Raw genomic sequence first — 24,140 nt, forward strand, 5'->3', positions numbered from 1 at the left:
TTATTGTAAGACTTGTTCGTGTATTTCTAGACTTCGCATGCGTTTTCGGACACTCCCACATGCGTAAACATATTGGAATGCACATATGTAATTTTAATTGGTTATTATTTTTAGTGGAATACAAAAAAGTGGCTCAAATACATGTGGAAATTGATATAGAATCTGAAAGAATTATAAATTTAGTACAAATAGTTTTTGAATAATTTAATTTTAAAAAAAATATAAATTATGAGCGCGTCGCGTCTGCATCAGTTAAAAGTATGTCTTTGTTTCGAAGCTAGCGCAAAAGAAACATAACTCATTGTCATAACAATTGAAACACGAGTCAAACCTGATAATTAACGAAAAGAGTGCATGCCGTTCGTGCGATTTACACATCAAAGCGGAGAACGTCACACTCTAATTGAAAGTGTGAAGGTGTTGTTGTTATTAAGCCGTCGGTGAAAATTAATTGGAGAACGGCAATTTACTCGTATTCGTGCAACAGACAATGCGCCATTTCTCTTGCATGTTTAATCATTTAAAAAATTTAAAAAGTGAGTTATGAATTATGAATTTTCACTTGTTTAATTAGCGCGAAAACACGTTACAAAACGATTAATTAATTAAGTTAATTACGATTAAACACACAAACACCAACTTTCTATTTAAGTTTATCTTGATATAATTTTCTATGAATGTAAAAAATGTCACACGATCGGAACTTGCAGTGCATAAACACATTATGAACAGCCATTCATAAATACAGTTGCAATAATTGCCGCCCGACAAACGGCAATTGTGGAATTGTGCAACTGGACAACAAATGTGCATTAGCATACACGTTATGGCATATATTCCAAGGATGCTTGTAACATGTGTAATAAAGGCCAATTACGTACTTTACTTGTACAGTTATACGGCTGTATATTTACCTACTCTTCAGATATGACAATCACGACAGTAATGTGAATTTTGTTTAAAAACTAAATTGTACACAATCAATAAATAAAACAAACAAAAACATCATTTTAACCTAATTCAGTGTGTAATTTCAATTAAGCTTATATTTTATATCTACCGATGCAATCGATTTAATAGAAAATAATTTGTAATGTAAAAAATAACTCATTTGACCTCTCATCGGAACAAAGCACAGCATTAAATCGAAAATCTATAAACAATAAACAATCTCACATAAATAAGCCCAAGATTAAAAGTGAAAAGGTAAAATCTATCAACTTTTTATAATTCTTTCAAATATATTCCTGTGGTTTTCACTGACACTATAAACATATCTTTAAATCTCTCACAGCTCACCACAAACATGGTAAGTTAAATCCTCGCATGTTTTAGAAACTTTCACTTCGCCAAGGATTCACATTTCACATACAACGAGAATGTGGTGAATAGACAAATAAAAAATTGTGTCAAAACGAGGCTTATTTATTGCTGCTTTTAAAGTGGCTTTGCCTTAGAATAAAAACTTGTTGAAGAAGGCAGACAGACAGACATGCAATGCAAGCCACTCGAAAAACTAAACAATAGTCTAATAAGACAACACAATTGAAAGTCGGTACAATTTTTATCTTATCAAATGTTAACATAGTTGATTTAAAACTGGATATTAATTGATTGCGCGATACAAGAATGTGAAGGTCGATGGAATCCAGCAGTAAGCAACGCTCACAATTCACAAGTCTTCGATTTATAACGAAATGGAATTTGAACGATCCTGATGATACTTGGGCAACGCCGATACTTTGATGTACGTACAATTGTATCGCGATGGATTGCAATGTTTATTCAGGCTGCACCCATAGAAAATAGGACGTGTCATTGCAACGTGAGTGCAACTGGAACGCCATTAACTTACACTGTCGATCAAAATCAATACGAAAAGAACAACCTCGCATCACGTGCATTAACATTGTGCCGAGAGGTAGGTAGGTATCTAATTGATTTCCGCCGAGACCAGCCAGCAACACGTGAACTTCTCGTCGAAGAAATGGCAGAGCTGCAAAGTGAAATTCATTTCGTGTTTTGTTTCACATGTCCGTGCTTCCTTCCATCAAAAGCGGCACACGATTTTTATGAACGTTTTTAGGTCAGTAGGTGGTCGGCACTGTTGCGCCGCAAAAGATTTTAACCTACCTTAAATGTTGTGGATTTAAGATTTAATTACACGGAATTTAAAAGGTTAAAGCGAGCGCGAAGATTAAGATTTTACCAGAATATATAAATATAAAATATTCCAGCAAAACTTTTAATTTAATTAATACCTCAGCGTAATTTATTAATAAATATTAATATCCAAAATAATTTAGTAACAAGTAATTAAAACTTGAAATATAAACTTTTTTCGAGTAGAAAGCCACACACATCTATCAAACTAATTGATAGAGAACTGAAACGAAGCATAAAACTGCTTAAGGCGGTTTATGACCACCATTAATGCTCTCAGCCACTCACTCACTACTTAGTTTAACAATTGAATGAAACAATTACAGACGAGTTCTACACGAGTAATCAAAGACAATAATATTTGCTTTATGAATGGGTGGTGTACGCATGCACATCGTCAATCTCTGCCGGCATGAAGGCAATTAGTTGTAATTCTTGTAATACTAGAAGCAGCTGCATCAAAATGTCAATCATTACATCAATATAAACAGTTGATAGCAAGACTGCCATAAAAATATCCTATAAAAATAAAATTTCTGTATTTTTTATCGTTTTCCTACTTAAAAACTAAATTTACGATCTGGTTTTATATTTCTCTTTAGCAAAACAATTCCGTCCATCACAAGTGCTCATTATCCAGACTGTACAACAACTCTCGACGAGGGAAAAGGTTTTAATCAAATGTTAAAGCTCTAAGCTTGCTCAAAAGCTTCCTGCATCCTGTAAAGCTCCTAGACCCAACTTCGAAAGAGCCCTGCAGACAGCAGAACTAATTGTGATTGTGCGCCGGTTTCAATTGCCAATTTAGTTTCGTTAAATGTCAATGGATGCGGCGGAATTCGATGCGCGCCGTAATTAACGCGGAGAAGTTTAATTATACCGGCACGCTGGCTTTTCGAGACGAAACAAATTGTTGAAAAATTAACGGTGCGCAAGATGCCTAGACCTTGCTAGTTATATAAGTGTATATTAGAGAATTATCAAATTAAACTGAGGGATATAATTACGGAACATCGGCGATCATCAGAGGGCATCCGAGAACATCACGGTCTTATTATTACAATCTTTATTGCAATCTATCGTGTGATTTCGTAATAACAAGAGATAAAGAGGAGTGTAATAAAAACTAGAATGCATATTATAAAATTTCAGGATTACGCAAGTTCAATGCCCGATTATTTCCACAAAGAAAATACTTTAACTTTTGATTTTATCCTCTTAAAAAATCAATCGGCTTATGTTAAATCTTCAATTGGGTAATAAATTCCACTAGTAGGTATAGTAAAAGTGCTTTGCGCTCATAAACATTCGCAATTATGCCCTCATTATTTCAGCGGAATTTATCATTTGCATAAATGATTGTCATTAATTAATGCGTATACAATAAAAGTCACATTTGTTATTACATTCTTGATTAAGGCGCAATATTTTCTAGCTAACCATCGACCACACGTCTTGTTAGCTGAATAAAATCAGCGATAACTTCAGAGATGAAAGATTCGTATGAAAAACTGGTAATAACAACTTGTTCGAGTCGCTATAAAACTCACATATTTATGCAGCGTGTATTTTTCTAATCGCTTATGCAAATTGTTGTGACTGCAACATGTCTAAGCCAGGCAAATGGCACGATCAAAACTTTGAAGGCTAACAACTTACGTGATTTGAAAGAAAACAAATTGCGAATATATTTGAGGGAAAGGCTTGGATTCCATAAAAAACAAAATTAAAATTTAGAAGTTAATCATAATAAATGATTTGATTAAGTGGAATTAACAAGATAATCCAATTGGTGGGTGATAAAACCGATATTTCTTCACTCTTACCATTTTTTTCTCGTGGTAACGCTCACACATTCACCATAATTGAATTATTTAAACAATCTCTAAGCTCGAATATAATTTATAACTCTGGCCCACATAGTAGTGCCTTAAATGACGTTTCGCTAAAATTATAGGCTGAATCTACTTCTGCAACGCAGTAAGCCAGAAGGAAATTTCATTATAATAATTATAATAATTTAGTTTTGCGTGTATATTTGGTTGCAGAGATTTAGTATGTAAATATACGAAGAGAAAAACATTGATCCGAATTTATGGCGTGCATATTATTACGTTGGTGGTTGGAGACTAAATAAATGGCTGCAACATATGCGCAAGAAACAAAATGTGTGCGGCCATAAAAGCGTCATCATGACCGACCGCCTCCAAGCAACACAGACAACGTGCAAAATCCAAACAAAATCATATTAAATGTTGCATGACACAGTAAGCTGGAACGCCCTGGAATGACTCGGCAGAACAAAAGAAAAGCACCGAACAAACAGAAAAAAGGATAATTGGGTTAAACTGTTAGAAGAATCAGACGGGCGTGAATAAAAAGCAACGGTAACGACCATGAAACAAAAGACTGGCGTCGGCCATGTTTGCGCCCCGTGCGTGAATGGAAGAAGCGCGACGACAAAATTCAATTCCCGGCAAAGCCGTGTGACGCGAGTCCCACATAAATGGTATTGTGCGAGGCGGCGCGCACGGAACGTGAATTTGTTACCCCGCCGCCGCCGCCATCGTCTGCTGAAAGCTTTTGCTTTTATAGCGATGGATATATGGAGACGATTCGCAAGTAAACAAAGCCATCACCATCGTTTCGATGCAGTACCTACATCTGAGACTACGCGCTCGCATAAACAAAGAGTGGTTTAAATTGAAGCCGACAGAACACATCCGGAATGAAGGGTACGTACGGAAAGAATGAATGAATGAAAACAAATGCAATCGAAAAGAAGGAACCGAAAAGAAAAAACATTCGGGTGATCCACCACAAACAAATTCGCCGTGTTGCACATGCTGAAAAATGAATTGAACATGCAGGGGTGGTTGTACTATACCCACACACATTACCTCATACATCCATGCGTGCATAACAACATGACATTCGTGTGTACACACCCCGAAAACAACCCTCGTGCGCACAAAATGAAATAATGAACGCAAAAACGCATTTAATCATCAATTTGGAAAGTGCCGCCCTGTTGGGCTAATCGACAACGACGAAAATCTAACTACCAATCCCCCGAAATAAAAAAAAAGCGGGCTATTGAAGACTAATGGTTCCGATGGTGAGGCGGCCGGATAAATAAAAGCGTGAATCGCCTATGCGCTTACGTAATAAATCATACAGGGATGTGTCATAATGAATAGATAACAATGATTTATCCGGTCATGAATTTTCAGTTCCCTTCAACCCCAACACTTTCACCGGGGTGGTTGGCGGAATCAAATCACGCGTGTGAGGCAAACGCGCCTCGAAATTATAAATATTTCAAAGAAAGCCCGTATAATACTGCGATGCGCGTCGAAATAAGTAGAGCGTAGCAAATTTTGAAATTTTTATCAGGACAAATTATGGCTTTCATCACGTCGTGCTCTCGCACGACGAGTGAGTTTTATGTAACCCGGAATGAGGCGAGAGGGGTAGCGTCAACTGCTGCTGCTGCTGCTTGGTATTCGATCCAGTCTGTCTGACGAAAAACGAACTTCTAACCCTATTGCATCACATTACGCATGGTTTATGACGTCGTTTTGAGTTTTTCGCCGCTAGACACACGTGACTAGACTAGACATATGCTCGCATATCATATATCACCGACAGGAATTCACTATTTAAATGAAAAATGTGTAGAAATTGCTACAACATGCAATTATTTTACATGTTTGCCCACGTCAGTGCTTATTTGCATCAGAATACAGGAGGGAAACTGTGGTACATAGGAAAACTTAAATATTTGATTTGGGTAGCTGGATAGCCATGTTCGCAAACAATGAAACTTTTAATACGAATAAATTATTCAAGAGGACTAGATATTTCACTGTGTCAAAGCGGGGATTAAAGTTGGGCAAAACTGGCGTTTTGAATAATGAAACATTTAATCTAAACATCTTCAATATTTTCGTCAACAACGCAATGTCATTCATTGTTCGCGTTGAACGAAATTATGAGAACTGTTCCTGGCTTTGTGATCTCATCGCATGCCAACTAAATTTCATGCAGTAGAATATTTAAACCAGATTACATAATGCTATGTTTTCTCACGTGTAGACATGTAATTAAGTCAACAATCATGGCAGTAGCTGGTAGGTATAGCTAGAAGATTCCATATTTCATCTGAGTGGTGGAATGATTCCATCATGCCATCATTCATTTAGTGTCGAAATCGATAGACACATCGAATTCGAAGGTGGCTGTTGCTGTGGTTCGTCGTGTTGTCTCCTCCGGTTGCCTGCTCCCAGTTTCACCGTATTGTGCGTTCAAGCGGCAATCAATATGATCGGGGAGCGGCCGCCGCACCGCATATACACGCACGCGACTTAAACAAGGGGGAGACCAACCCCCCAGTCAGCTGTCACAATATCGCCGAGCGCAGCGTTAAAGTGAACTGTGTTGTGCAGAGTACAATTTATGCTAGACTCCCAGCACCACCGTTCCATTATGATCATGATGAGTGACTTCGCTGGCATTGTGCTCGCGGTTGTCTTCACCCATTGTGTGTTTGGCGGGTATGTGTCTTCTGCAATCTTTGAATGAACGCCCGGCGTGCTTTTATTGGAAGTCACTCGTTTCTCCTCAACAAGTCTGAAGCATGAAGCATTCTTATATCGGTACGCTTCCAGAATATACAAGTAATTAGTTTGATAAAGTTCAATATCCTTAGATGTAATAATTCTATCATTAATCCGCTGTAGCTTTAATAAGTTTGCATTTGTGTGGAATTCCGCTAATGGTATAAAATTAAACGAACAATAGCATACATGTTGCGTGCTCGTAAATAATCCGAAGTACACACACAGTACACACACCTTACGCTTGCAATGCGATGCCCAAGATAAAATTTATGAATATGCAAAGCAAACAGAACGACGAACGCGCCATAAAACAACGTTTTTCGCAAACAACAAATGACGATATTTGCCACCGAGTCGTAAATCTACTAAAACTCGCAGTGCCAAGAGAGTCTAGAGCTACCCAAATTTAAAGCGCCCCTCTGAAACTTGATTCGGAATTAAGACATTCTAATTAATTAAAACGAAAACTTTTGCAATTGAATCAATAAATCATTGCTCACGCGCTCACTGCATCCGATATAATTACAATTAAATTAAAATTAGCTATATTCGCTCGCATTTCTCGAATCGATTCACGCTTTGCATCCCCTCGAGGGCTTCCACGTGCCGATAATTTGTGTACGCAGTCTTCTTGCTAATTATAGCTGGCAAACGAACGTGTTATTGTTGGCGCGGCGTTATTTCCACGAAGACCGCTGGCTTTACTTGGAATCCGCCCGAGATAATTATTTATTATTCTGAAGAATTTCCACGGAAATATTCATTCCCGTAATTAATAACGCCATTGTGTCAAAAAGTTTTGTTTCACTTGAATTTTTAATTTTTTTTTTGCTGTGTATCTAATGATTTTTTTTTTAGATGGGATTGTCCTTTCATGTTACATGATATTTGGCAAATAATCATCCATCAAAGCCAGACCCCTTCGGCCGTTGCACTTTTCCTTGTTTGCTCATGTAATAACTTTTGCAGATTGCAATTGACAAAGCATGTACGTGAAGCTTTCAATTCAATAAATTTAATTCCGTTTCAATTTGTGCGCGCCGCCTTTCAAATTCAATTTGCTATCGCAATTGTTACTTGCGCAATATAATAAGGGTATTATTAACTGCACGTAAAAGTAACAATCCGCAACAAAAGACTTTGATTTGTATGCAGTTTTTTGATTGACAGTTTCGCATCAAAAGCAAAAGCGCAACGGCGAATTTTCGACATCCCCTCGACTAGTTTTATGGTAATGCTAAACACCGCACCATTTTCGGCTTAACATATAAACACGTAAACTGCACGCGCGTTAATTTAATGAACGCGCACGAAAATCCAAATTAATTGCTTGCGCCCTTATTCTAACGTTTTCCTTTTCCCCCATTTCCTCGAGGCTAATGTAGTAAAAGGGTCCGCTCTTCCGTAGGTTAAGCTTCACGTCTCTCGCGTCGACGTTCTAATCTTAAACGATATTAGCGCAGTAACAGCGCGTGTAACGGCCCGCAGTGTCGAACAGTGCTGTTGTGCAAACACTTTGTGTATCACAATCTTGCAGTGCGCAGCCCTTGTACTCGTAGTGCAACAAACCACAGAGTTACTCGTAAATATACATCGTTTCGCGTTTGGTAGCACATTTCTGGCGGTTGTTTAGACTTATGATCTTCGGTGCACGTTTATGGGCATCGACAGAAGTTGTTCGTTTTATGCCCAATGAGGGAGAGCATGGGATACGGCAATTTAGAAAATGTGTTGCGGTCGAATGGCGAACAATCGACACTTTGTACTCTTTGCAAAACCACCAAGCAAACCAAATCCCCGAGTATAAACCGAGCCCCATAAAATCGCATCGAATTCAAGTGAAATCCCATATGTTGACAATAAAATCAACCAAAACATATGACATCGCCGAATCGCACACCATAATGAATGTGACCTTTTTGTAACCCCTTTTTTGTAACATTAGTAATACTTAAAACGACACAATAAACGCTAATGAGCTAGTCAAACCCTGACAATCGCCTTTGATAAATATAAAAAAATAAATAGCACTTCCCATTTCTATGAATGCCTGAACGTGAATCACGAACGAAACCCCAAAACGAAAGATTGGCATTCAGTCTGCGCGCGAGCAACATTTCTTTTTGCTGATTCGCTTTTTATTAGTTCGCAATTTGCACCGAAGAGGGTGCATATTTATACCAGCATGTTGCCGAGCGCAAAGGGCGCGTCTGTGTCGACTTCTGCAACTAATATCGAGCTTTTTTTATAGTTAGCGTTTGCCGCCAACGCCAACTTCTTCGCGCAAGAAACGAAAAGTGAGCAGGGATGGTGTGACGACACCATAAATCATAAGCGTGACAAATACACGTCGCGTGTGTTTACCACTTTAATATATTTCTCAGCGAACTCGAGCAGGGTTGTCTTTCTTACATCCGGCGACGCAACATTAAAACTTGCGATGCATATAACCCCGACATCTTTCGCAAATTCCCGCAGCTCAAGAAGTAAAGTAAAAGGCGACAAAGTGCCGGGCACGCGTTCGGTAGGATTAAACCAACGAGTTTGTTGCGACAAGCGGTTTCCTTTTTCGGAACTTTGGAAATTTATTCACGTAGAACCTAAGCCCAAACGCATTCATTACCATTAGGTTTTATTTAACCCAGCAAAGACTTTCGTTTAATAAAAAATAAAAAATCGCAGAGTTTACGAAAACGAATTTATTAAAAAGTTATTAAGACAGATTTGCATACAAACCCAACGACGACATTGTGAAATAAATCGGAAGGGAAATTTATCGCCCTGACTCAAAAAGCCATTTTATTTTTTTCGGTAGATAAGGGATAGAGGTTTTTTTATCCCATATTCCGCAGGAAATGGAAATATATTAGAAGAATAAGTTGAAGTGCTCGAATTTTATAGTAACTCGTGGAGGCCCCACAGCGTGGGTTATAGATGACACGAAAAACGCTAAGAAAATGGAAAAAACAGCCGAGAAATAAAGAAAAAATATAACGTTCGAAATTGGCTGTTTACCTACGCAAGTCTGCGGATATAAAGTAAATCGCTGAATCTAGGTTATTCGAAAACAGACAACGATCGTAATTTTATTATTACTGCGCCGCGCCACAAAGAATAAAAATTTTGCCGGTAATTTTATTTACGAACAACTCAAGTGCAATTAACTAATTACACTAAAACCTACTTGAACATGCCCGCAATTTTCTGAACACCCATCGCAAGACTCTTTCTCTTCATGTCACTTCACATTAACACTACACAATTAGAAAACTTTATAAGAACTTAATTCGCTCAAGGAAACTACACGAAAAGACATGTCTTCATTAACCAACCGCACTTTCCACTTTCTCGAATCTAACTAAACAAGCTAATGCGTCGTTCATGCAAAACAATATTTTTGTAATAAATTGCTGATGATTGAAGCTGACGTTTAGAATAATACAACACCATTGTGTATGGTGTGAACTTTGGCATTGTAATTGTACACCAGTGGCGGTGCTGCATAAATCGCTAACGAGAGATCAAAGTCCAATGCCAATTTCACTTAAGTGCGTACCTATTCGGCGCGTAAATTTGCAATAAATTTCGCGCGCATATTTAAAGATTGTGTCACAAGTAGATCAATATCACTAAATAAATATACAAACATTGTGGTGTGAAGGTAGTGGACACTCGTGATTGAGACTTACCTGAAACAAAAAAGAAAAACATTAATTATTACAATTCTGAAGTGTAACGGTACTTTTTTTATGCATAATTATTTGTATAAAACAGCGCTTGAAACTAAATGTACCACTTTTACTTTTTGTTATAATAAACACTTGTATAACCCGTAGTTTTCATTTATTGTATAACATCGAGTTTGATAGTATTTAATAAATCGAATTTCATTGTTAAACTCACTTGACTAGTTTTACGAGTAGTTTACATTTATATCCCTATTATACCTATTTTATTTCATTCGCAATTCGCGATTAAAAATATGTGCACGTAACCAATTTGACATTGATTTGGCAACTATTTAAAATGTCTTCCGGCATGCCATAGATAGACTAAATTGATCAAATTAGAAGGTCTTAAACACGAACGTCATCGCTATTTAAAAATTAAATTCCTCATGCATAAATATTGAATTCAATAATGGAATTTCCTAGTTTTCCTCAGCACACAAAAAAGAAAAACAATAAAAATTTACAGCGTGGTGTTATTAGTGTGGTCGAAACAATCGAAATGACTGAATAAAAGAACAATAGAATAAACATCTAATTAAAACGGATGCCCGCACTCCATTACAAACATCCATTGTATCGAATGCGAGTTAGATACCGACGTCCCACTCGCTCCATTGAATGAAAATACGAAATACAGTTTTATAAAGTTTCCAAGCAAAGAAGCAAACAATGTCGATCAAACAAGAAACAAGAAATTTCGTTTTTGTACATTGTTCCACAACTAAAGAGTATAAAACAGAAAAATTCTTCAATATATAATATTTTTTTATCCAAGCTTTCTACTAATCGTCTTTCTATGAATAGTGAATCTATTATTTAATATTCCATGCAGAGAATGTTCAGTGAACTCTGAAGAATGCGCTGAAGCAGCAGCAGGTTGAAGAAGCGACCAGACTTTAATCCCTTCCTTATATTATAACTTACAGTGACGTTCTTTAACACAGTCTCTCCGCCTCTTGATCGTGTGTCATTAACATCAGCGAGTGCCATACGCCACATCGACGACATACATTTCCTGTGCGCAACGAAATGAGTAAGATTCATATGAATCACAATATTCTGCGATTCTTGATAAAGCCGTCTACAACAATAGCTGACGCGAAAGGAAATACGAATTCGCGTGGCGCCTGCCCGATCCGGTTTACAGAGAATGTGTTTATCTATCAGTGATAACACAATACAACTAATTCAGTGCTATAAATATTTGTACTGTGATTCACACAAAATCATCAATCTTTGTCAATTTATATAAATGTATCACCAATGAAAAACCATTGCAATTGGAAGCAACTGGAATTTGATGATCCGTATCAAATAGAAGATGTGCAAATAAAGATAATGTGTGAGTGTAGTAATTTTCCGGCATTGCAGGTTGTTCATAGTATTATACCTACGAGTATACTACACTGCACTGCAGTGCTATATGAACGTCATTGTGAGATGTCACGCTTCGCGAGAGTAAACATCGGAGAGGATAAACCCGTCTACGATTGTAGAATGAATGATGCGAGTTACGGGAGCGCAACATTCCTCAGTGTTACAAATTTAATGCGAAAACTGAGCAAATAGAATGAAATTCTATTCAAACCCGTAATTTTAACATTACTTAAATCATACGTACACGAAGAACAGGTTGAGCAATGACCGAAACTAAAACACAATTAAATATTTGAAGAATGTTTGTAAAATAAAACGAAACATGTACAACTTGTTTCAATAAATAAAAGGTTTATGATGCAACTATAGATCTAATTCGACTCATAATAACACTCCTTACGATATGCTTTTATTGCACCACTCACCGTTATTCCGACTTTTATTCCGCTGTCATAATGGGAAGCCATCGACGTAATGCCGACACAAATATGCACATGCAGTTCACGACAAGTCTGCGCTTGATGCACGAGGACCACATACTACCTACATACTTTATTTGTAATAATAAACTAAATGCGCACGAGCAGATAGTAATTTAGCCATACACACAACAAGCTAGTTCCGTTAGTCTCAATATACATTCACATCCACTTGGACTAAACAAACCGAGTGCTCATGATGATGATAACAACATTGATGTTTCCATTCCATTCATATACAAGAGGATTATTTCTGTTTTCAGTTTAGTTCACGCCGATTGCGAATTAACAATCCACAATTCCCCGACTAACTAACTGTCAATACCACACCGCATTGCCTCGCGTTGATCTAACAGTAAAGCGAGCAATTAATGCTCGATGCGAGCTCGAATGCGTGTGCGCCATTCAAGCCTGAGTGGAGGCTAGTGAGGTTACTCGGTTCCTAATTGCGGGAGACTATCAGTAAGTGAAACCAATACACAATTTGAATGCAACACTGAATTGTATAATTAACATTCTTCAACTTGCCACTGAGATTTTCGCGCGCAGGCGACGAGCTTATCTAAATCGCCTGGTGAGAAATGCGTCTGACATTGAAATATTTCAACAACAACCAAGGTTTGTTTGTTTTTGATGCTTAGTTTACGCGAGTAGAATCATCAAAAGCGCTATAATCGTAAGCAGCCAACTTTAAACATTTTAGTTGAAAGCGTTTAGCGCAAAGTTTTACGGAATCCTTGCAAGTGTGCGCGCAGGCGGCTTCTACACTCTCCGCGTTAAAACCGCATTAAAACTTGGCGGAAAGTATCACAGATTTTAGCATTTCCCATAATTCGTCTGCGCCTCCTCGTCACAGCTGTCGTAATTACGCCGCGGCGAAATAGTTTGTCATTCTTCAGACATAACTAGTTAATCCTTGGCTAACAATATATCTTCGCCTCTCGACGGTGTCCTCCGAGGGCTATTAGCGTAAAGTTTTAACACCAGTTTCTTCTTTTGTTATTAACACGTTTCTGCTCTAGTCGTAATTGCGAAAAGTGTGCTCACAAGAGGATGAGTAGCCATACTAAAACCGGAATAAGTGCGCTACATAAAAGCACACACTACACACAAACAAAACTGCAGGATGGCGTTTTAAAAGGGGGCCACCCCATCGAGCATATTACACGTTTTTTTATTACCTTCAGAAAGGAAGATGAGAAAGACGAGATGAAAACTATGTATCTTTTTCTATGGAAGAAATGCTGCGTCGGTGCGCTAACTAGAACCAGTAGAAGAGAAGTAGGTTCTTGTGAGTTCCGTGATTGCAAAATGAGGCATGCGGATTGTTTGTCTATCGAGCAGTTGGCGCGTCGTGCTGCGCCGCCAGAGAGCAAATTCTCAAATGCTGCCGAGGCGAGGTTCTCACGCGGCTTTCGCAAATATAAACGCGCACCGCCGCAACCGCACCAGAGAAATAGGCGTTTCTAGCATGAGAGGCTGCACACTGCAGAGGCAGCCGAGCAAAGCACCATGACAATCAAGAGGAGTCGAAGTCGAGAACCACCTATTTCTTGTATTATCTTACCGTACATTATTAGCCGAGGTCACTCATGCCCCACAAGTAAATAATCTCTGAACTTGACAAGAGTTAATAAATTTATATCTTTTATTTTTTTCTACCCCTTTTTATGTTATTTATTTTATTACGAATTTAGACTTCGATTTGACCTCGGATACATCAGTATTTTTTGTTCGACAGTATGGAATCTCAATTGATTTCGACTCGGAATCGACAACAGAAGTCTGAATTTCTACTATTTGAGTCTGGCCTCATTTCGCAGCATCTCGCCAACTTTCTTCTTCCGATCAGCCAGATCGTAAAAAACATCCAGATTTTCTCGCAGCAAAAGGAAATTCACAATGGAATCGGACGTGCCTTTCAGATTCTATATACTTCCACGAAAACGAAATTACAAGTTACATTACTTGGAATATATTTATCTAAATCGGATGTAAGTTAATGTTCGTCGACAAATCAATACGAAGTTAGCCTGCCATAAACGGTAATTGCTCGGAGGGATTCATCGCCTTGCGCGTGATAATAAATCAATGCTTTGACCATTACGCTATTGTGTTCGCACGTCGCCGCAGTGGTAATCGACGTGAACGTGCATTTTCGCCGCAAAATATCACCCCACGTGCATTTAAAGATGGAAAATTGCTGGTCTTGAAAGCACCAGAAATTTTGAAACGTGCGCGCCGTTACACATTTTTTCTCCTTCGTCAACAAAACCAGACCTTGGCTGGGCAGATGGCCCCATCCGGCGAGGGGAAAAGCGTTCCGACGCACGGACACACGCCGAACGCACGCAACATGCGAGAAATCGAAAAACGCTCGTTCGTACTACATTTCCTTTTCGGCCGATGTAACGAGCGGCTGCGACGGATAAACACCCTCGATACAGAAAGACATCCGTGGGGCGAACACGCTCGAACACATCCGAAATACTCTCATGTAAACGAAAAAGGGAAGTTAATTCAAATAAAACGAGGAAATGCCATTAAGGTGTACATATGGAGAGTATTTTGCACTCTACAAGTTTATCCAATCTGGACTTGTTGGCAGAGAGATATAGCTCGTAATGTTCGATAAAATTGATTGCAATTAAGTAATTTTTTATCTAGATATTTTTGGATTACCGCAAGCTTTAAAAATAAAATCATTATATTTGTACAAACAGAAATAGCAAATTATATTTTTCGAGTTATTAATACTTGAACGCGGGATTTCCTGAAAATCATTTCAATCGGCGTAATATACCGTTCGGAGCGTTAATTTCCATGTCCGCACTCGTTCGCCGCTCATTTGCTTTTGCCGCTTCGTTTCGATTCTAATTTCCTCAATTCTTGCGCGTAAAGTATGTAGTTGCTTTTTTCAATTCTGATTTCTACGTAATTACAGTCGCGATTATTTCATTCGCTACGCTAACGCAAACACGTCAATAGACATTATAATACAACATTTTTACGTTGGTGGCGAACGCTGCGTTGAAACATAATAAGCACCACAATGCGATTGAATGTTCTAGTGAATACCGTGTTGTTTATTAAATTAATACATTAATGTAAAGGCTCTGCTTGTATGATATTCAATTACATTTCTGTTTCTAATTACGCACTCACGAGTATTGATGAAACGTTATTCACACTCTATGTTTATACTGAGTAAATCAGAATTAAAACACAAAACACTTGAAATTATAAGTAATTGTAGGTAATAAGTGAAAATTGCAAAAAATATTAGATAAACCATCAACAAATTTTGCTGTGATGTATGAATGCACAACATACGTGATTAAGTAATGCTACATTGCACGAAACATTTTTTTCACAATAATGCAATATAGGCACGTAACTAGCGACGGCGTAAGAAGTGTCGACTTGTATAATGCTCGTTGTAGTTGTCACGCAAGAGAAAATCCAGCTCGCGCACCAGCCGCCGGAGAATATGGAAGCTTTTCGACTTGACTTTAATTGGCAGCGATGCATGTGTGTACGAGAAACGAAATCATATTAATGATCCGCTTCCTATTTTCACCCTTGCGCATAATGCAGTTATTCAACGGAGAGTGTAATTGAACGAAAAGAAATAATCAAAAATCTACAATGCTATGTTACTACACAAAACAGAGTAAACAGTGGAATGTGATTTTCGAATTGTTGCAAAACTACACATGGAACCTTGGCGTGGCGTTGTTGAAATGTGCCATGTTATGAAAACACTAAATAAGGACTTATTTAATTTAATAAGTTATAAAACGCAAATACAGTATGAATTTATGTAATCTAACGTCTCAAATTATAATCAGATTTAAGAAACCTCAAGGAAATCAATATTTGTACTGATATGACTTAAATTTAACGGACTTTTATATAAAAGAACGTCGTTATTCATTTTTTACAGGAAATTCCATAGAGCAAAATTTCGCTGATATAATTTGTCGATAACATCGCAACACTCGGTATTTTATGTAACCCGTTACATCTACATGCATTCCCTCCAACATCGCGCAAGCAATACGCGTTACTTTATGCCGTATATTCGTTCTTAAGCATCAATTTGCATTTTTCACACTCGACGACGTGACATAATAGCCGCTAATAAAATTTTCCTATCCTTCAAGACGCGCAAACAATTTCACACAATGAGAATCTACAAAGTGTTTGCGTAGACCCAACAAATCTAATTACATAAACTAAAAACATGAGTTTTTTATGCATGGAAAAGTAAAGCAACAAAAATGGCGTCGATGCCGCCATTAAAAAAAGTTGTTTGTTATTCCATCGTCATTGAACACACCGCGGCGCGCGGCAACTTGTCCATTGTTCGCGCCGACCGAGAGAGAAGAGCACGCCGCGGTGGTAACCTTGATGAAACGTAAATAAAAATGATTATTACCCATTATGATGCTGTTGCCGTAATAGTACTCGACGTCAGTCTACTGCTGGGGGCTTGATTAATCCAAAATATAAAACATATCCGTCGTGTGCACCACTGTCCACTCAGTTCCCGCCTGCCTATAATCGCATTATGCAACTTTAACAACTTCAACTTCCAACCGCACGATTTCTAAGAATTCAAATTGCACACAACACAACTATCCGCACAACATTCAACTTGCAAAACTGTTTTTCTGTGCGGCGCCGGTTAGATTCGCGCGATTGCAGTATTACACTAGTTGCGTGTGGAAATATTTTTGTGATTTCTTGTCTTGGCCCTCGGGGCCTTCGGCTTCGCGCTCCTTGAGTAACTCTCGGACTCAGGTAGTAGTACGGTACGAGAGCAACAACAACACAACACACTGCCGGCCAGCGATCTCCACCGCACACACAGTATACACTCGTCAATTTGGTAAAAACATGTTTTCAGACGTACATTTTCACGCACAATTCGCAATAATAATAATGCTGTTGTGTTTGATGGAGAGTGGTATGGCGTTGTGGAGTTTTTAATCCGATCCGCGTCTCGTACGCAAGCAACAGTTTGGCGGTTATGCACTTTTATCAGTGTCTCTGGCTGGTGGCGACGCGTCAGACACAGCACACGTGCGCTCCACACGCCAATTGCTTTGGACTGAACCGCGGTGAACGAGACGAACGGCGCGGAGGGAACGATCGCGCGGTTGTGGCGCCATCGTCGGGCTATGCCGCAACGTGCGAGTACTTTCAAATACCACCAGGGCTGTATCAAGGTAATTTTATATTAAAAAAACTAACTTTACCTTCAATACTTAAAATTGACTAATGGTATAATTTATTTTATTGTTATTTTAAATTAAAATCAGTTTTTGATTTATTTTCTTATATTTTAATACTGCACTACTATCTATTAGCCATTGCTCTCCTCTTGGTCCGCCGAAGAGATCTTTGAACAATTCACAAAGAACGACCTCACGCACTCATCGCAATGCGCGTTTTCTATATCTAGTCGAGCACGGCGTGTGTAATTCAGAGACGAAAATCCACAAAATCGTAATTTATGCGGTTTCCCAGTCTACTTCGCTGGAGAAACAATAAACTAACCGAGTCACCGCGAGATTCGGTGGCATTAACATCGTACTTGCGGAGGAAACACAGACAAAACAGTCGGGCTGTGATTTCGACTAAAATTTACGCGGATTGTAATCCTCTGAGTCGACGCCGGAGGAATGCTGAGTATAAAATTTCAAAAACCTCTAAAAGTGTCATTAAAAGCGAATGAATGGTCGTTGATCGACTGCCAAGAACGTAAAAATTGGTGAATCTGTGGAGAGGTTTACTACCGACAAGTTGGACATGTTGAAGATGGATTTTAATGGTTTTATACAAATAAACTTTGTTTTGCAGTATATAAAAATACTTATTTTCTCGTAATGTAAAGATTTTGTATCAAAAACGTATTAAAATGAACTTATTTTAATAGGACTTTAGATTTTAAGAGTGAAAATCAATTAATTACATGCATGCGTATGTATATTGTAATTCACTCTTCATTTATTGAGTGATTCGGAATCAGATGAAAAGATGAATTTTGTCGATCAGATAAAACGGCATGACCTTTTCCAGAAGTTTTTCTTGTAGTATTTGAGTTTTTTTAATTCCCCAATGTTTTAATCGTTATTCTGCTTTGGCAAAAATATCCCAAAATTAAAAAAAATATCAAAATAAATCTAACTTATTACAACATATATCTAATAAATTCTTTATATTTAATATTAAAAAATTATTAAATGATAGAAAAATTACGTAAACATGTCTGATATATACGTAAACCGAATCTCTATCCCAAAAAGTAAATATCTGTTATACACACACGTTAAGTGCATATCATTCGCATTCACAATCGCTCGATGCCAGAAGCACAGATATATAAACTCGATTAAGGTAAACAAGCAACTCCAGCAAACTGGACGGACAGCCACGCTTAATGATTTATTATCTAACTTCTGAAACATGCAATAATTTCGGTGTTTTACGGAATACTCGCTCTCAAACGAACTAATCCGACTGGGTCCACGGTTCTCGAGTTTACACAACTAACGCAGCTCCTAATTAACAAAGTTTCGTTAATGTAAACCGCGTCAAGCCATAAATAACAGAAATATTCAAATTTAATTTTGGACTTGGGTATTGATTGAGCCATTGCCTTTTGCAGATTGAAAAAGCTCCAGGGACTTTAAAAAGATTCTATTTCTATTTGATGGCGGTGCGGCCGAATTTAGCCACGCTTATGTTTTTACTGCTATGAGGGTGAGACGTGTGCGTCTGGCACGAACAAAAACAAGTGTAAAAAGGAAAAATTGGGCGCAAAGCGTGCGGAATCCGTACGAACTCGCGGGGCATATAAAAAACCAAAAGTTTAGACGCAGTGTAGGCGATACATTCATTATTTTCTACGCGGCGCAAAAGTTTGTTGCGTTTCTTTCGCTACGGTTTCAGTTAGTCTGCTTCCACTGCTTTCCCGCCGGATGCCGGCTAAATAACTAAGCAACTTTTCGCTCCCCCAACGAAATCGACGGTTATAACACCAAGCGAATATCGGCGAACATGTTTAATTAATCAATTTGTTTCTGGCGCGTCTACTCTAAAATTTAAAACTAAAACCGTAAAAATTTAATCAACCGATAGTAAAAAAATGTTATAATTTTTTTCCACGTATAAAAATAAACAAGTTCTTTTTATATTTTGTATTATATCCAGCGTGTTTTTGTATGTTGGTGTTTTTTATACGTTTGAATATAATATGCAAGCAGTACCTGAAGACCTTCAAAGGACTTTTCACTTTTGTGAGTTTTGCGCTCGAATGTGGGCAGGTTGGGCATCGCGACTATTTTCATCCGCGCCTCGGCCACGCTGCGAATGTGTTTTGCTTTCAGAACAATGACAGAGCACCAACACCGACGGCCGAAAGGCGCGATAGATTCGCTTGCGTGTCTATGATGTCTCTGACTCAATGAGCCGGTATCGGCTAATCGATTGTCAATGGTTAAAATAACCGGGCGGCCGGCCCGCTGCACATAATATGAAAGAGTTGATGACATTGATGGAGATTCGCGTGCGCGATATCGACGTTCGTACCTGCGCTGGAATGGCATGCATGCAGTGACCTACCTTGAACGCGGAAGAAACATGGAGCCATCGATGAACACCGAACCGGAAAGGAGTATGTACCAGCATGTTGAGAGTTCACCCGTGCTGCAAAACAATTTAATTTAATATTTTATTCAAGAAAAAATTAAAATTGCATTTACCAACAGATAATTTTAAATATAAAACGTATTTTCCTCTTCATATAGGCATGAATATGGATAAATATAGTCTGTGCAAGTGCAGGCGCGCTGTCTGCTCGGAGATTGTATTACTATCATTATAGAACCTGTTCGGAGATGCCCGAATAACCATCGCAATCAACATAGAGAGTAAGCTCTGCTTTCGCCTCCTCGGCGACGACGCGTACCGTACGCATACCGCGGAAGAAAAACGACCAAGAGAAGAGTTCATGGTGGCGCGAGTTCAGCACGAGCGCGTGGCATTCCGTGGAATGCCAGCCGGCCCAGGAAAGCTTCACGAACTGGTTCTTTATTCCGTCTCGTTTGTTTACAAACGCAAACTGAATGCCTTTTAGTGAAAGAGCTTAGTTTACTGTTAATCATGTTTTATGGCTGGCAAATGATAATTAGCATTGATGCGGAATAAATAAACAATTTCAATCACACAACCATGAAATTAAATCCATATTTAAGCCGGCATCAGACGCTATATTAATAAAAACATTCAAATGTTTAAAGAAATAGCATTTGAATTTATGTTGTTATACATACAGCGCCATCTTCAAGCGACTTCAAGTAATTATATTTTACAGAAAACTTACTAGTAAAGAACATCATTTGCTTGGTGTTTCTCATAGCGAACTATTTTACAAAGCGCTCGTAAAGCAGAATCACGCAGAGATTGCAGCGCCTCCAATCCGCTGAGACCGTAATAAATCACTTGTAAATCCTGCAGACTTCTGCACTGCGGCGGGCGACCTAGCGAGCGTACAAACATCTGATCCCAGTCTGTTGCCATCCCGCCGCCGCATGATGGCGCTGCAAGTCTCGCGACCGGTTTCTCCGGCATGATTCTTCACGTGGTGCAACTTTTCTGCGCGCACGTATTCAATATCCCGCTCATTCTGAAGAAGCTCGCGGCGCGCTTCGACGTCCGCTTGCACCAAAACGACGCGACTGCATAACGGTCGATGACATTCTGAAACAAATGATTTGTTATTATACAGTATTGTTCGATTGGATGATAGGAATGACATTTATCGAATTTTGAACAATCGTTTCCAGCGCAGAGTAAATTTTCATGAAAAGCAATTGTTTATTGTACTTTTTGTGCACGTGAGCAGAGTGCAAATTGCAATTGCGGAAGCAGATATAATTTGATAATTTACAATTTCGTTTGTAGGAGTGCATGGTAACAGAGGGGAAACGAATCGAAATGAAGAGGGAAATTGAAAATTTGCTCGATGCCAAGCGAAGTGAACATCTACGCCACTCGGATGTGAGTAAACTGCATGTGCAGAAAATTCATTACACAGGGGTGTCTGCCAGACAGCTAACCCAGGTTGCCAAATATTGATAAAATATTCACAAACACTGCAGTCATAGTCAAACCATTCCAACGCCAGATGTATTACTATTGATTTTGGTTTCCCCCGAATTATTATCACCTATCATTCAATCAAAATATGCATATTAAATGCCACACTGGCCAAAAATACCCATAATAGATGTGATTGCGGATTATTGATGACATTTCACCGTAAACCAACGACAGATTATAATTCCGGCTTCAATTTCCTGCTTTCCAAACCAATCCGAAATCAGAAGTCATAAACCTGGAAGTTGCTGGTATAAACCGTCTTGGAAATCATGACGCTGCTGACCCGGTCAGCAATTAAAGAAGCCGGCGGCGTTTTATCGCGGTAGCGCTTAGTTTGGAGCAACTTATGTAATAAACCCGAGGAAGACCAAATCGTACATACCGGTTGGCAATACCACAAAGCGAGAAGAGCCTGCTGAGTCTGCACTTGCAGAGAGTCATGCATACTACAACAAGTAGTTACATAAAAAGAATGAACACGCCTGCTGGGTCAGGGGCCTACTTTTCGTGCTTGGCCGGCGTCGAGTTCAGCGGCGAGTCGTGATTCAAGGTGAAATTGGATATCAGGTGCTTTTATTGGTTATTGTCAAGTCTTAAACGTCTCCAGCGTCTTAGGCTCTAAACAAGTGCTATAAAATTCAGCCGCGCATAAAATAAAATTTTATGTTATATATTAAACTCTGAAAAAATCGTCCAGAATGACCCGTGAAGAAAATAAATTAAAATTTAAATTGAATTGATTAGTTCTTAATTTTCCCGTTGTGGCAGTAGTTTCGCCTAGTCCTTAACCTAACTTTCGATCTATTGTACGCATAGATTAAAAAGATAAGATTAGATAAATGCAAAAAGTTCTTTGTCTTTTCAAGTTTGATACGATTTCAACACAAAGTTGCACAATTCCATTCGTGATGTTGTTTTCTGTATCTCGGTTTATTAGTGTTTGTTTACAATTACAAAATTCATTAAATTTCGTTTTCGTTTTGTCTGTAAGTACCTACCTGCATACCGACTTTACTCTTACGTTTAATTGTGCTGTGTAATTCTAAATCCAAGTCAAGGATACACTTGAACATGCATTGTTCTTTCAATTGTTTGTTACTCTGCAACCTCTTACTGAATAGGATTTTCGGTGATTAAGTTAAGTTAAACTGTGTGCAATAGACAAGATTGTTTAATCCAACAAGCAAATCGAAGCCATTAATTAATTCTAAAACACTAAATCGGCTATTAATTAGACAAAAAGCCTTCGGGAATGGTTTTTTTTTGTCAACAAAAGAAAAAAATACTTCCTGATTTATGTTAGTTTCAATTAATTTCACTCTCATTCTCACATATTCTCGTATTCTTATTGTTCAATGACCTTGCAATGCCATAAATATTAATTCAGTGCGAATATGAACAATTCAACAAATAAAATAATTCTATATTCATTTATAGCTACGTGTTTGTATGTAAAATACGAAGAAGAAAAAATGATTTGCCTCCGTCTGACAGACGTAAAAAAATAAAACAATGCTCGATTATGCAAGTAATGCGAGTCGTTAGCGCGTTTAGAAATAGAAGAAATAACCGGAAGAACTTAAACGCCGCCGCGTTTCGATTTCCTTATTATTTTATGCGTGACATAACGGTAAATACCGCGCGTTTTCATTAAGCGCTTAATTATAGTCGATTGTTCCCGTGCAGACTGCTTAAATATTTAATAACAACTGAAATAACTGCAAAAAATGTTTATTTACAAATAAAAATAAAATTCCCACACAAAATCACCATGCATGTGGGTACATTAGTATTAATGAAACAAACCGGTACGGTGCACCATTCATAATTAGCGTACAGTTATGAACTTGCAGATATTATCCAGCTTTCCTGCCGGCTCACACAGCACGATATTAATTTTCGCTAGTCGCGACGCTATTACATTTGCACGCATTTGTATTCACATGTGAGAAGCCGCAATAAACGAAAATTACTAAATTACAGAATTTTATTGGCGTGTTTTTATAGGTTGACAAAATGGTACGCAGGTCGAGGTCAATATTCAAGAATCTCTAGACTCCAAAGGTGAGTCAATCCACCAAACAGGGAGACCTTATAAGGATCCCACCATATTCATCCAACAATAATTTTTTGTCTTCTTGAATTTGTATTTTGTATACCTACTTTCGTTTTTATTGACTCCAGAAACAAGACTTGAAGGCTAAATATATAATAACCTTTCCACGCATGCGTATTTTATTTGTGGGCGGAGCTAATAGTGAGAATTTTTGTTTTTTTAGCAGTTTTTTAACCCTAACTCTACGGAAACAATATATGAACGTACGAATATGTTAGGGAAAGAGAAAATCCGTGCAGGATGAATATCAACTTGAGGATGCACTCCCGCAATCCTTGCCTGGTCGTTCACGGTTATCATCTCAATGTATCAATCTACTTAAGCGCTTAGGGACTTCCGCTTGCGGAACAAAGCCTGCAGCCCTATCTTGAATATATTGAAGTGATGATGCAGTGAAGCATACTTGTGGTATAGTGGATATAACTTAAGATAAAAAGGGTAAAAGATAGCAGAAATGTTTTTACAAAAACTTGTCTGGTGT

The 24,140-nt window shown here is 38.3% G+C and overlaps 1 protein-coding gene and 1 long non-coding RNA gene across 2 annotated transcripts in view; one reads left to right on the plus strand and one right to left on the minus strand.

The window, feature by feature from the left end:
• The window catches only part of LOC135794600 (rap guanine nucleotide exchange factor 6-like), a 49,999-nt gene that overhangs the window by 11,133 nt on the left and 14,726 nt on the right, over positions 1–24,140 (minus strand). Inside the window, 2 exon segments of the mRNA XM_065305933.1 lie at positions 20,005–20,088; positions 20,765–21,141. Coding sequence (XP_065162005.1) covers positions 20,005–20,088; positions 20,765–21,012 — 332 coding nt within the window. The 5' untranslated portion in view covers positions 21,013–21,141.
• LOC135794604 (uncharacterized) lies at positions 21,137–22,279 on the plus strand. Its single transcript, XR_010548921.1, has 2 exons — positions 21,137–21,278; positions 21,346–22,279. It is a non-coding gene; the product is annotated as an uncharacterized lncRNA (long non-coding RNA).

This window comes from Atheta coriaria, unplaced genomic scaffold (genome assembly GCF_025399875.1).
Source record: "Atheta coriaria isolate IRGN ID8LTWV9N9 unplaced genomic scaffold, Caltech_Dcor_3.1 hic_scaffold_6_pilon, whole genome shotgun sequence".
Classification (NCBI taxonomy): Eukaryota; Metazoa; Arthropoda; class Insecta; order Coleoptera; family Staphylinidae; genus Dalotia; species Dalotia coriaria.